Below are 13329 nucleotides of genomic sequence, written 5' to 3' on the forward strand. Positions count from 1 at the left end.
GCCCCTATCCTGTTTTACTTCATTCCTTATAAGAAGGAAAGAGAGGAATTTGACTATTTTATCTGGTGAAATTTACTCTAAATAAGGTTTGCTTTAGAAACCACCACTGAGATGACAATTCAACAAGCATTAGCAGGATGAGAGGATATATATGATTAAAGTAAAGGTGGAGGCATTCTACATATACTGTTTTTCACCCCTCTGCTTTCATTTAAATATATTTTGAAACCATTTCAAGGTTAATAAATACAGATTTGTGTCATGACAATCATTTCATAGTATTTCACCTTATGGATTATTGTGGGATATTTAGTTTTACAATTTTTTCTCTATTATAAATAACAGTTCAGTTAGCATCTTTGCACATACAATTTTAAACACTTTTTCTGTTATTTCTTTAATAAATTCCCAGGAGTGAAATTGTTGGGTCAAAAGATGGATGTATTTTATTTGTTGCTACATATCACCAAATTGCCTTCCAGAAATACTGTATCAAAGCAATAAACTTATAACTGATCTTCCTGCTTCTATTCCCTCTCTTTTCAATCCATACTACACATTCCCAGGTTAATGTTCCCAATGAACTACTTTATTTATGTCTAAAACATAAAGGTTACCTATTCCTACAAATAATTCTAAACTCTAACACTCAATGTTACTGCTCTCGGGCTTGCCTATCTCTTACGATTTTCTCTCTCTTCCTTTTCTACATAATTTCTAGGATTTAGTCAAATATGTTCACCAAACAAGCACATTTTGGAAAAGAAAGTCCTATATTCCTTTAATGTCAGCCTCACAAACACTTCTAATTTATTGATATCTTCACTCATCTTTACCTGTTTTCTTTCTGTGAGAAAGAAATTTTCATCCCATACTCCATTCCTTATTTTAGCTTAAATGTAAATATTCAAATTTAAGCATAAAGAAAAAGTCATGTAAGTTAACCCTAGGAGATCACTGAGGAGGCTCTGTCAATAGTCCAGGAACAGACTGGGAAGGTCCCTTTCTCCTCCAACTCATCCTTTTCCCTACTGCTAGATCTCCATCCTAAGAGATAGGTCTAATTATATCACTTCCTTTTTTTTTTTTTTCCTTTTTCTTTTAAGCCTCCAATAGTTTGTCCCTGTATACTAACAATAATCCAACTATGAACCATACACAGCTCTTAATAGCCACTTTTCAGATTCATCTGCAGGACAGAGGCACATGTATCCAGAAACTCCACACCCACCTGAACCCTCCTGTTTCCAAAGGCATCAAATGCTTTAATGCTTCTCTGCCTCTGCTTTTGTCCATCCTGATGACAGAAAACAAAGACAATTGAAAGGCAAACCATTAGTGAGGAAAATATTTGGAAATATTTGTTACAAATATGATAATAGGTTATGACTCTTGATATAAAATGAACTCAAACACATTAAAACGCTAGCACACCAAAAAGCAAATGAGCAAGGGATATTAAAAGATTATTCACAAAAGGGAAAATGCAGGTGGCAATGGAATACTAATGGAATTTAAGTAAAGAAGTCAAAGAATTCAAAAACTATGAGTAACTGTTTTATTCATCGAACTAATAAATATATATTTTTTTTAAAATGACTATGGTAGTCTAGAGTTTAGTGAGACAGACACACCTATATGTTCCTTGAAGAAGTAGAAATTGCTGCAGTCTTTCTGGAAAATCATTTAAAAAGAGCCCTAAAAATGTCCCTGTCTTTTGATCCAGAAGTATCACTCACTCTGGTGATGTTTTTAATTTTTTTTATTTTGAAGTAGGCTCCAAGCCCAGCGTGGAGTCCAAAGCAGGGCTTGAACTCACAAAACTCAGATCAAGACCTGAGCTAAGATCTAGAGTCAGATGCTTCACCGACTGAGCCACCCAGGCACTCCCACTCACTCTGGTATTGTATACTTAAAATAATTAGAGAAAAAGACAAACATGGTTGGCACTAAAGTGTTTATCCCATCATCTTATAAGCTACAACAATCAAAAATTGCACTGAACTCAAATGGTCAAAAAAGGGTAATGCTTAAATAAGTTGCTGTTTATCCATATACTGGAGTATTAAACACTCATCAAAATGACCTGTATATATGAAGAATTTTTAATGATGTTGAAAATTAAATAATGTGGCAAGAAACATGACATATCACTGAATGAAAAAAGAGACTTTTATATGTACATTGTATTTGTATATATGTACAATATCAATTGTATAAATGCAAACCCAGAAATATCAGTGCTCCCTGAGAATGAATTGTGTTTGTTGTACTTCTTTTCTTTGCAATTTAAACAGCGGGCAACATATTTCCTTTAAAATTTGCAAAAATTAAACAAAACCCACCTATATTACACCTTTGCATTGCAGTCTTTCACACTCTTCACTACTCTTTTTTCTGTTCTCACAACCACCTTGTTTTGGCGTCTATCACTCCTGTGGCACTTCGCAAGTAAGCCAAGGAACTCATCTTCCTCCTGACAATCAAAAATTCCTCAGAAGCTTGAACTGCCTCTTTTGCAATGCTATGTGCTTTGAAAAATTCAAAACCATTTGTGAGATGACTAAATGCATGGATCACTGAATGACTGTGTGCCTTAAACATTTCTTAGAGTTGAGTTGTGTCTCTTTGCTCTCTGAATGAGTACAGCAGCTCTTGGTTTGGAGAGCCAAGTGGGTTCTGTTTTAAGGGGGCATTCATCCTGTGCAGGCTCACTCTCCGCCTCTGTCTTTTCTTTACATGTACACATTTGGTGATCTCTTTAGACAATGTGTGAGACTCAACTTTTCTACGGGGATGTTGCCTTAAACACTGATGGAATATGGGTTCTGGTTAGTCAAATGTTTGGGGAACCTACTTCTTTTTTAAAAACATACCTAGAAATTATTGCTATAAGCACATTTTCATAAATCCCATAAATAAAGGACAGACTACTTCTACTCAGACACTTCCTTTATGAATGTTTGGGGCATATTGTTAGAGACCTTTAGAATAGTAAGTCTTAAATATTCCAGATTTAGTGGGACATTGATGGCATTTCCTAAATCTCTTTCCTGCTTGCATTAAAAGGGTGTGGGGGGGTGGGGTAGAGGGATCACATCAAAGGCCTCCATTCATTTATTCCCATCAGCAGAATTATCTAAATTACTATTGAGGATTATTTAACAAAAGCATTCATCTTGTTACCAAAATTATGAGTGAACTGAGAAAGACCATTTTTCTGTAAATGAGGATGGCTTAGATTCTAGTTTTTATTCTATGTCATTAATGCCTTCTCTCTTATCTCCAGCTCTTGTTTTGCAAAGTTTAGGAATGCATACTCTGAAGTCAAAACTTGGGTTCCAATTCAGCCTGTACCACTTTCTAAGTCTCTGGTCTGATGTAATCTCTTAACTCTCTAAGACTTGGACTCCTCATCTATAAGGTGGGATAATCAGAGCCCCTGCCTCATAGGGCTGTTATGAGTGCTGAATAAAATCATATATTTTATTTGGGCAAATTTCAGTTATTCCTAAGATGTCAGCTATTATTTATTTAGCTGTGCAGGATAGAACAGAAACTAACAAAACAAGTACTATAATTAACAGAGACTTCTCTCTACTCACACCATTTATTATAAATATTACTATTTGGTCAGTTGATTCTTCTTATATTTTGAGTAGTCTTGGAAAAAAGTATTGTAATGTGTTCAAAAACCTATGTCTTGTATATGTTGTGGAGATAGGCAGAAAGTAATTTCTCTGCTCTCCTTCACAGCAAAATTTCTCTCAGAGCTACTCCCCTATCATCTCTCCTTCCTCACTTAGACCCCCTCTACAATCCATTCCAATCTAACTTCTGTTCCTGACACCCCATCGAAACTGCTTTGGACAAGGCCACCAACCAGCTGGGGTGGATCAGCTCGGAAGGAAACCCATCCTCATTTATTCCACTCCCAGCAGCATTCTACACACTGGGCTGTTTGCTCCTTCTCAAGTACTTTCCTTTCATTTTCTCTCAAATCACACTCCCAACATTACTGGCCCCTCCTTCTCGAGCTCCTTTGTTAGCTTTCCCTCTTCCATCTGACCTCCAAACGTTTGGTTGCCTCAGGACTTGGCCTGAGTCTTATTCCGGGTCCTTCCAAAGTAATCCATTCCTAGCCCATAGCCTTAAATACTATGTATATGAGAATATCTTTCAAACTAAATCTCTGAGCCAGACATTTCTCATGAACTGCAAGTTCATAAATCCACCTATCTACTTGATTCTTACACTTTCAAACATACTGTGTCTAAAACCCAATCGTTCCAACACCCCTTGCCCCACATCCTTCCCAACTTCAGTAAAATGGTACTACTGTCCACCCAAAATATGTCTCATGCCAATTTACTTCCCCAGTGAAGAATTTTCATTTCTTTTAAAAATAAAAATGAGGTGGGCGCCTGGGTGGCTCAGTTGGTTGAGCAACTGCCTTCGGCTCAGGTCATGATCCTGGAGTCCCGGGATCGAGTCCCGCGTCGGGCTCCCTGCTCAGCGGGGAGTCTGCTTCTCCCTCTGACCCTCCCCCCTCATGTGCTCTCTCTCTCTCTCAAATAAATGAATAAAATCTTTAAAAAAAAAATAAAAATAAAAAATAAAAACGAGGTAATGTCACTTCCCTATTTAAAACTCTTGAATGGTAACTCATGACTAATGGATTTAATCAAAATTTCCCACTGACTGCTGGGCCATCACGACCTGGGTCCCTCTGCCTAAGTGACAGCTCATGCCACCATTCTCCCTTGTGGGGGATTCTCACCCTCTGCTTGAGACATGCTAAACTTTTTCTTTTCCTTGAACAGAGCAAGATTGTGTCTTCCTCAGGACCTTTGCATCTGCTATTTTCTCTGCCTGGAAGGCAGTTGCCCAGTTTCTACATGTATAGCTCCTTCTTGTACTTTGGACCGTGGCCTTAGTTTGCCCTCCAATACGTCTGCCTTGACTACCTATGTAAAGTAGACCCCCCCACACACACACATTCTATGAATATCATTCCGTCTATTTTGATCATGGCTCTGTCAAAACTAATCGTTATCTTATTAGATAAGCTCTGGAGCTCCATGAAGACAGTACCATGTCATAGTTCATTACCTGTTCAATGTTATATCTTGGGAGCCTGGGAGAGGGCCTCGCACATAACTCTCCATAAATTGGGTTTATGAAGGAGATACAGGTCCTGTGCTACTTGATAAACATTGTAATGACTGTACAATGGGAAATGGAAACCCATAGGTGGAGGAGAAGCTTCATCAAGGAGGTGATATCTGAATTCAGATGAGTATAAATATGCTGGGGGGAAAGGATACTTGGGCCAGTAAACAGCATGAGCAAAGGCCTGGGGGTATGAAAAAGTATGCCACGTTTACATTGTTAGCTCAAACAGGTTTTCTGAAGAAAATAAAATTAATGCAGATCCATAGAACTTGGGGGAAGAAAAGTCAGGACCCGAATAATATCAGACGATGGAAAAAGAGTTTTAAATTTAAGCAGAAAATGCAATTTCACAACTATGGCTCATTTAAGCTACTGGTAATTAAAAGCATATATAGTAACAAATACCACCTGGGTTTGCAGGTGTGAGTAAACTTAAAAAAAAAAATACAGAGGAAGGAATCATTTGGAATTGCTCAAGATGCAACTAAAGAAATCTGAGGCTGTGTGTTTCTTGCCTTTTGATCCATAAGGAGAATGAACATGGTGATGGCAACAATCATCCGGCAGAACAATTTAATTTACATCATTTCATTTCACTTGAATGTGACAAACATATAACCAGGCCCTGGGCTGCGTAGTGGGAATGAAAAAAGAAATAATCTTGGGCTTGAAAGAGATCACTATCTAATGAAAGTACATGAGTAGTTGCCATTCTAGCATTTAAAGAAAAGAAGAACCCTCTCTACAACCTCAGTGCAAATGTTGTGCAAATGATGTTTGAATTGCAAATCATTGTTTAAAGGGATTCAGGTCATTTTTTTCCAAAAGTACAACTGGAAGTTTGCATTAAGCCCATTTTCTCAGGGGATGTTTAATTGATTCTGCACATAAGGACAATTTTGATGGTGAATTGCACAGAGCAAACAAATGCGGCTCATGGAAACTGGTTGGAAAATGCCAATGAATTTCTTTTCATTTATATATATGAGACATTTCTTGTAAAAAACAATTTTGATGTTTAAAATTAATATATGTTCATTTTAGAAAACAGTGAAAATTGAAAAAAATATCCTACCATGTTACATATAGATTTTCACAGACATTTTTAAAACTAAAATTAGGATCACATCATGTGTCTGCACTTATCTTCATTGATTTGAAGGTTACATATTGTGTATTTTGTGTTGCTGTTGGCTATCTTTAAGGTTTTTTTTAAATAAACATGAAAAAACTGTAATCTTCTTACATCAAAATCAAGAATGAAAAACTATCCTCTGAGTCTTCCTTATATGAAATGTGGAATTTAAGAACCTTTTTTTCCTACCATAATCACCCTAATTCCTAGATTTTGTAACAATTTGAAGTTTTTGATTAAGATTTTGAGAATAAATTCTTTTGTTGTAGAAATCTTCTTTGTCAAAAATTATTTTAGAATTGCATTTGGTACTGTAACTAAATTTTCAACAGTTATTTGAACTAAGTGGTGCCTGTCATTATTGGCTCACTTTAAATCTACAATCTTGAGTTCTTTATTTCAGTTTCTCTTTTAAAAAAAGGTAAAGAGGCTAATAATATATTTTCATATAAACATTTCACTCTGGAAATGTTTTTATGTTGACCTCACACTGTGAGGAAACAACCTTGCATATGATAAAATTCTTACATTTCAATCTTCTGCCTCAAAACTCTGCCAATATTTTGTCTTTAGCATTTAGTGTCACAGAAGAAAAGGCTAAGGACAACCTGATTTTTATCTTTTGCACATAACCCACTTTCCAATTTATAGACTTATTTTTTATTTTCTTGTAGTTCTTGTAAAGCAAGTATTTTGTCAGTATGTATCTAAGTTTCTAGGAATGTGGTAAACCCAATTGAGTTGAATTCCCCAGTATTTTCTGGTCTTTGAAAGTATTCAACATTTATGTCTGATTCTTGCTCTTGTTCTGTCCTGTGATTTTTCTCAGGTACACCAAATAATTATTCTGTTGACTCTATTTTCTGTCCTAGACACTTATCTCCTTTCTTGTCATTTTTTTTTTAATTTCTTAATTCTCTTTCTCTGTTCTCCTGAAGCGTTTCTTAATCTTGCTGTCTCTATCACTTATTTGATTTTCTGAATTAGCAGTTTTGTTTTTTCCCAGTAATTGTTGCGGTTCTGGGTTCTGCTGTTACTACATTTTTAGTTTTCTTGAATACCTTTCTTATCTTATCCATTTCCCTTTGCATCTCAGGCTCTTCTATTTCTGTTTTTTTTTTTCCTGCTTCTTTTTCATGAAGGATAGATATGTCTTCTTTCATCCTGCTGAGGTTGACAGTTTTTAACAATTGCCTTCAGTTTCTGAAATAAAGTCATTTCAGAGGCTTATTTTTCCTCTGGAGTTCTCAACGTCTTGTTTTGGCATTCTTCATCCCTTGGTAATAACCTTTTTTTTTTTTTTTTCCACAGGCTTATTTTGTTTCTGTTTTTGTTTTGCTTGCCTATTCATCCCAGAGGAAGAAAAATCCATACAGCCTTCTTTTGGATTTTAATAGCCAGGGCATAAACTGTGCAAGGTGAAGGCAAGCACTTCCCACCTTAGGCAAATTGGCATTCAGTGAATGAGCCACTGGATTGTATTTTTCTCTCCAATTCCATCAGCTTTAGTGCTAGAGAGCATTCTTTCCAAACTCCAGTAATAGGCTGGTAGAAAGTCTTGGTTTTAAATGTGGTTGAATGTCTCCCTTCTCCTGACATCTTTATCTGTATTTTATTTTTGGAGGTTAGGATGAGCCATTTGGGACAAATAACCTGGTGTCATTTTTTTTTTTTTTCTCCTCCATGAAAGTAATTTCCTGCAGGTCCATTTCTCCAAGGCTCTGAACTTCTATTGAGTGGTAAGAGCTTCTGCTATTGATGTATTAGGTTGGATTTCCACCTTGTGATAGAGAGAAAATCTTCTCGCTCTCATCAGCAGTCCTAAACCATCCTTTTCCTTCATAGTGTGACAAGTTAATGGTCAATAATAAAGCATAGAGCATCCTCCTGAGTATTTTTCTTAGCACTCAGATAGGGCAAATCACCAGGGCAAGGATGAGGATGGTTCCCTGGGAATAGAAGCAGTTTATTCATATCCAGTTTGAAACCCTTTTTTATGGGTTTGAATTTATAGGTAGCCCAACCTTCCAATACTGGAGTTCCACATTGTAATGGAAGTCACCAAGTGAGAAATGCTTGGTTTACTACTCGGGTAAACTGAATCTATGCAAGTGCCTTTTTTATTAACCATGTCTTCTATTTTCAGTATTCTGATGTTTTGACATCTGGGGCCTGGCTGACCATGGAGGGACTATCATTCCCAGGGTTAGCCAATTCCCAGAGAGAGTAAGCAACTGGCCCCTGAGCATGCCTTTCAAATGCAAACCAACCAATCCAGAGCCCTTATCCCCACCCCCACCTCCTTCCTCTGGCTTTCACACTTTGGGCCACTATCCACTTGTCCTAATCACCCCAGGACTAGGTACTAGACAACTAGGGACAGACCCTATGCCCCAGAACCCACTAAACTTATCCAAACTAGCCAATCCTAAACTTTCTCATCATGCCAGGCCCATGCCTTCTTACGGAAATCACAGTAAAGGCTCTGGCTCACCATCTTCCCCTCTCCCTCTGCCTCCTGACTGACCCTGGCGCTTCCCCATGTAGCCCTCCGTGGCATGGCGTGGCATGATCCTCCTCTTGGGATCTAAAGGTATAACAAACGATCTTTTCAGGGGCAGTTGTCTTCTGATCTGGTGGCCTTACCATACTTAAATAATAATAATAAAACCTATATTTTAAAGCACTTTTAAATGGCAGAATTAAAAACATTTTAATCTAGGATTTCTTGTTTATCTGTCGAAGTTGAGGAGGTAGAGGAAGAAAGTAATTTAGATATAGAAATCACAGGAGTTTGGTGCAGGGTTGGAAAGAGAAGGATAAAGAAGGCCTCAGAGCCACCTCTCACTTCATGGACACTTAAGCCTCCAATCAGGGCTCACGATATGAATGTCCTTCCTAAAGCAAGTAGGTTGCCAGGAGGTTAGTGAGCATTCTGCACCTTGTCTAAACAGAGGGAAGCCAGTGGTAGTAGTGTGCAGAGGGTACCATCCCCATTCACTGGTGGAGAGGTGCGTGCCAACCGCACTGGGGTACCGGTTTGGTCTCCCCATGGGTTTCAACTCACTGTTTTTCCACACACTTCATTCTGTTCACTGAGTTTCCATCTCTAACCTTTCTAGTCTGGCATGAAACACAGTATTTCCTTTGTTCCCACTTAATTCTTTATTTTTCACAAATTGAATTTTCCCAAATGCTTAAATTAATGTGTGACTTTAAGAAGTAATTATTTCTTTTTCCTTCCAGTGTCAGCGGCATTGACAGGGAACCTAGCTCTGCTCCAGCAAATGAGGAGGCTTGTTAACACTTGCTTTGGTTAGGCGGAGAGAGGACACAGGGCTGCTTCCTTGAAGGTCACTAATAAACAAAGGCTATTTTAGTTCCCTTGCTGTTAAATGTTTATTCTTTCTTTCAACCAACTCCTGTATTTCTCTGAGCTCTTGGTGAATTTCATGATAAAATCCTTTATAAAATTTTTTAACCATTATTAAAGAATTTTGTACCTAAATTATCTTTAAAAAATAAAGTACAGGGGCGCCTGGGTGGCTCAGTCGTTAAGCGTCTGCCTTCGGCTCAGGTCATGATCCCAGGGTCCTGGGATCAGTCCCGGCATAGGGCTCCCTGCTCAGCGGGAAGCCTGCTTCTCCCTCTCCCGCTCCCCCTGCTTATGTTCCCTCTCTCGCTGTGTCTCTCTCTGTCAAATAAATAAATAAAATCTTAAAAAAAAAAAATAAAGTACAAGTGTGATTAAAAGTTAATTGTGGTCCTATTGACTTTTTAAAACTAATTATATACACACATTCAAACAATGAATATTAATTGAGTGTCTACTCTTTGTAGGGCACTGTTCTAGGTACTAGACATGCATCAGTGAACAAAACTGAATTCCTTGTATCCTAAGTTAAATTTAAGATAATTTCACCATAGTATTGGCCAAACGCATATAGAAGCAATATTGCCCAAAATATAAATATAGAGACAAAAACCAAAATACCCAATCTTTTCTAATTAGTTTGATCTGAAAAGGGTGGTTTGGGCCTCCCGATGGGGGGAAGGCAGAACACTTATGCAAGTTATGACTGGCAGAGACTCAGCTCCCTGAGCCAGGGTGGGAGGGATAAGGCTTTTTCAGTCACAAAATATTTTGTTGGTTCCACCAAATGCGGCTTCAGCTCTTCAAATATTAACTCCACTAATGAGTTAGTGCAGGTACCACACGTGTTCTAGTAATAGGTGAACTGTCTATCTGAGGGTTCGTTGTTCTGAGTTTCCATGCGTGTTTCAATGGGAAACTGGATGAGGCCAAGTCAGAAACTGCTAGTTAGATGCCACATGAAAGCAGCAATGGCAATTTTAAGCTAGATTTTCGAAAGCCCTTTTATTCTACGAACAATGAAATTCCATTAATCTTTGAGATTCCATAGTCTAAAGCTAAATGATGAAAAATCTAGCTTTATCGCTGACCTAAAGCAGTATAGATTTAAAAAAAAAACATTAAATTGTATACTTTATTTTTTAGTTTATTTATTATTTATTTATTATTATTATTTATTATTTATTTTTAGTAATCCCTATACCCAACATGGGGCTCGAACTCACAACCCCTAGAGCAAGAGTCACGTGTTCATCCCCCGTGTCAGCCAGGTGCCCCTTAGATTTTTTTTTAAACAGCCAGAACATCTTGTTGTTATGTGTTTGTGTTGAAAGAATTAGGGAGGATCGTGTTTCCTCCAGGTGTTTTGGCATTTCTTCATTAGTAGCTGGTCAAAAATGACTGGAAAGATGCTCTCTCCTTCTTCATTGAAAGTAGTAGTCTTGCCTGACCAAAAGAACAAAGGTCAAGGGTGAGGGAAGGGCTGGAAGTCCTCACCTGACACCTGGCAGATACCTGCATTGTTCCAGGCACAGAACTGATGCTTGTTGAATGAATACATGGTGACTTGATCTTGAGCATGTGCAAAATGCCTCCAGGAGACTCTGAAAAATATTTGGGCTGGGAGGTCCTTTATATGAAGCAGGGCTTCTGTGAACTGTGGGATTTCCTCTGTGAGTCAAGTTGGAACCTTAACCTGACTCATGTTTTGCCAAAAACCTTGCGAGGCTGGGAAAGCTCAGGATGCTTCTGTGAATTAAAATGGAATGTTTCAACACTTGTTTGTTTAGTCCTAGGATCTCTTCCTTAAGCAGAAACTCCATATTTAGAACAGGTAAAAGTGGAGCTTCTCTGGAGAACCTGGAACATACCCTCCTCGACCTCTAAGGAGCAGAATTTGAAAACACAGGCCTACAGATCAATTCTGGGCTGATTATCTAAATACTGTGAACAGGTTGAAGTGTATTTAATTTTTGCCCTTACTATACCTGATACCAAAGTTAATACTTTCATCTCATTCTCAAGATCCACTGATTTCCTAATCAAATTCTGGAAGATTATTCCATCTGTTCTTGGCTTCATGTAGAAAAGAAAAATACTATCAAGCTTAAGCTCTGGAGATTGAACACTGTGACAAATGCTACCTTATAGTCTGCCATTTGACATCAACTTTGCTCTGAGCCTTCCAATTTTCAAGGCAAAGGTATGAGGGATCAAAGTTCTCCTTGAGGGGAAAAAAATCTCACTTATGTTAGACCCCATCATTAAAAAGGCACATCGTGAGAAGGAACACAAGCAGGGGGAGTGGGAGAAGGAGAAGCAGGCTCCCCTCTGAGCAGGGAGCCCGATGCGGAGCTCAATCCCAGGACCCAGGGATCATGACCTGAGCCAAAGGCAGACGCTTAACCACTGAGCCACCCAGGTGCCCCGTCTTTGCCCATTTTTATTTGGGCTACTGACTTTTTATTACTGAGCTACAAGGGTCCTTATATATTCTAGATGCAAGGCTGTTATCAGATATATGATTTGCAAATGATAATGTCTTTTGGAAGCACAGAAGTTTTTCATTTTGATAATGTCCAACTTATCTATTTTTCTTATCTTGCTTATGTTTTTGATGTCATATCTAAGAATCCATTTCCCAATCCAAGGTCACAAGGATTTATTCCTATGTTTTCTTGTATGAGTTTTATAGATTTGGCTTTTACATTTAAGCCTTTGATTCATTTGCGGCTAATTTTGTATATGATTCTTATTTCTGTTATCTCTTTCTTCTTCCACTTTTAGTGAACGTGTCCGAAGAAGAATCAAATTTAAGACAACCTGACTGAATAACATGCAGAAATATTAATAAACTGGTTATTAGTGTGTTAAAGAAGGGGAATAATGAGGCAGTGGGTTAGTTGGTTTTGTGTTTGTATGTTATATTATGTGATATACACATCTAAAGCTTCCTGGATAAAATTGTGGTCAAACAATATTCAGAATTTCATCTCCTCTTCCTCCTTGCAAATGAACGCTTCTTCCATTTTACTTATGAATATTCATACCTTGTTTCCATTCTTGCTATACAAGCTGTTTTGAACAGTGCTGCTTACATAACCCAGCTTTTGTTCCTCATTAAAAAAAAATCTGCTTTCTCCACAGGCGCACACACACACACACACACACAGAGTGCTACCTCTTACCAATATGCTCATGTGTTTGCTGGCACGGATGTCCCTGCAATTCACCTCTTCTCATCACTCACATTTTAAATCATATATACATCTGAAGTTTCGCAGTCATTTTTACAGGCACATTTCAGCATGGGGGCAATCTAGATGATAAGAAAAAAACACGATGGTAAGGAAGGGCAAGATAACACACTAGATTATTTAGTCATTCCTTTGTGTTTTAGTATAGAAATGTAAGATTCAGCCATGGAGTAAGCATAATGCATAATTATCACATTGGGATGCTAAACACAGACACTGCATTCACTCTGTGCATAGAGTGAGATCTGGTTCATGGAAAATGCAGGTTTTGCATTTTTCCAACAAAATAAGTGAGTGGGGGTGGAAGGAGACTGGCATTCTGATGATTATTTCAGAATACTAATGCCTACAAGAAGCAGTGGCAACGTTGGCTGGCCTCCACTGCATTA

The 13329-nt window shown here is 37.9% G+C and overlaps 1 protein-coding gene across 1 annotated transcript in view; it reads right to left on the reverse strand.

Annotated features, from left to right (window-relative positions):
- ELMO1 (engulfment and cell motility 1) overlaps window positions 1–12999 on the reverse strand; it is a 540114-nt gene extending 527115 nt beyond the window's left edge. The window contains exons 1-2 of the mRNA XM_035020922.1: window positions 12872–12999; window positions 1232–1297 (exon numbers count right to left, since the gene is read on the reverse strand). Of these exons, the coding sequence (XP_034876813.1) occupies window positions 1232–1297; window positions 12872–12883 (78 nt within the window). The 5' untranslated portion in view covers window positions 12884–12999. The remainder of the gene's footprint in view (window positions 1–1231; window positions 1298–12871) is intronic.
- Between the last annotated feature and the right edge of the window lie 330 nt (window positions 13000–13329).

The sequence above is a fragment of the Mirounga leonina genome, unplaced genomic scaffold, assembly GCF_011800145.1.
Source record: "Mirounga leonina isolate KUSES-001 unplaced genomic scaffold, KU_Mleo_1.0 Mir_174, whole genome shotgun sequence".
NCBI classification, from domain to species: Eukaryota; Metazoa; Chordata; class Mammalia; order Carnivora; family Phocidae; genus Mirounga; species Mirounga leonina.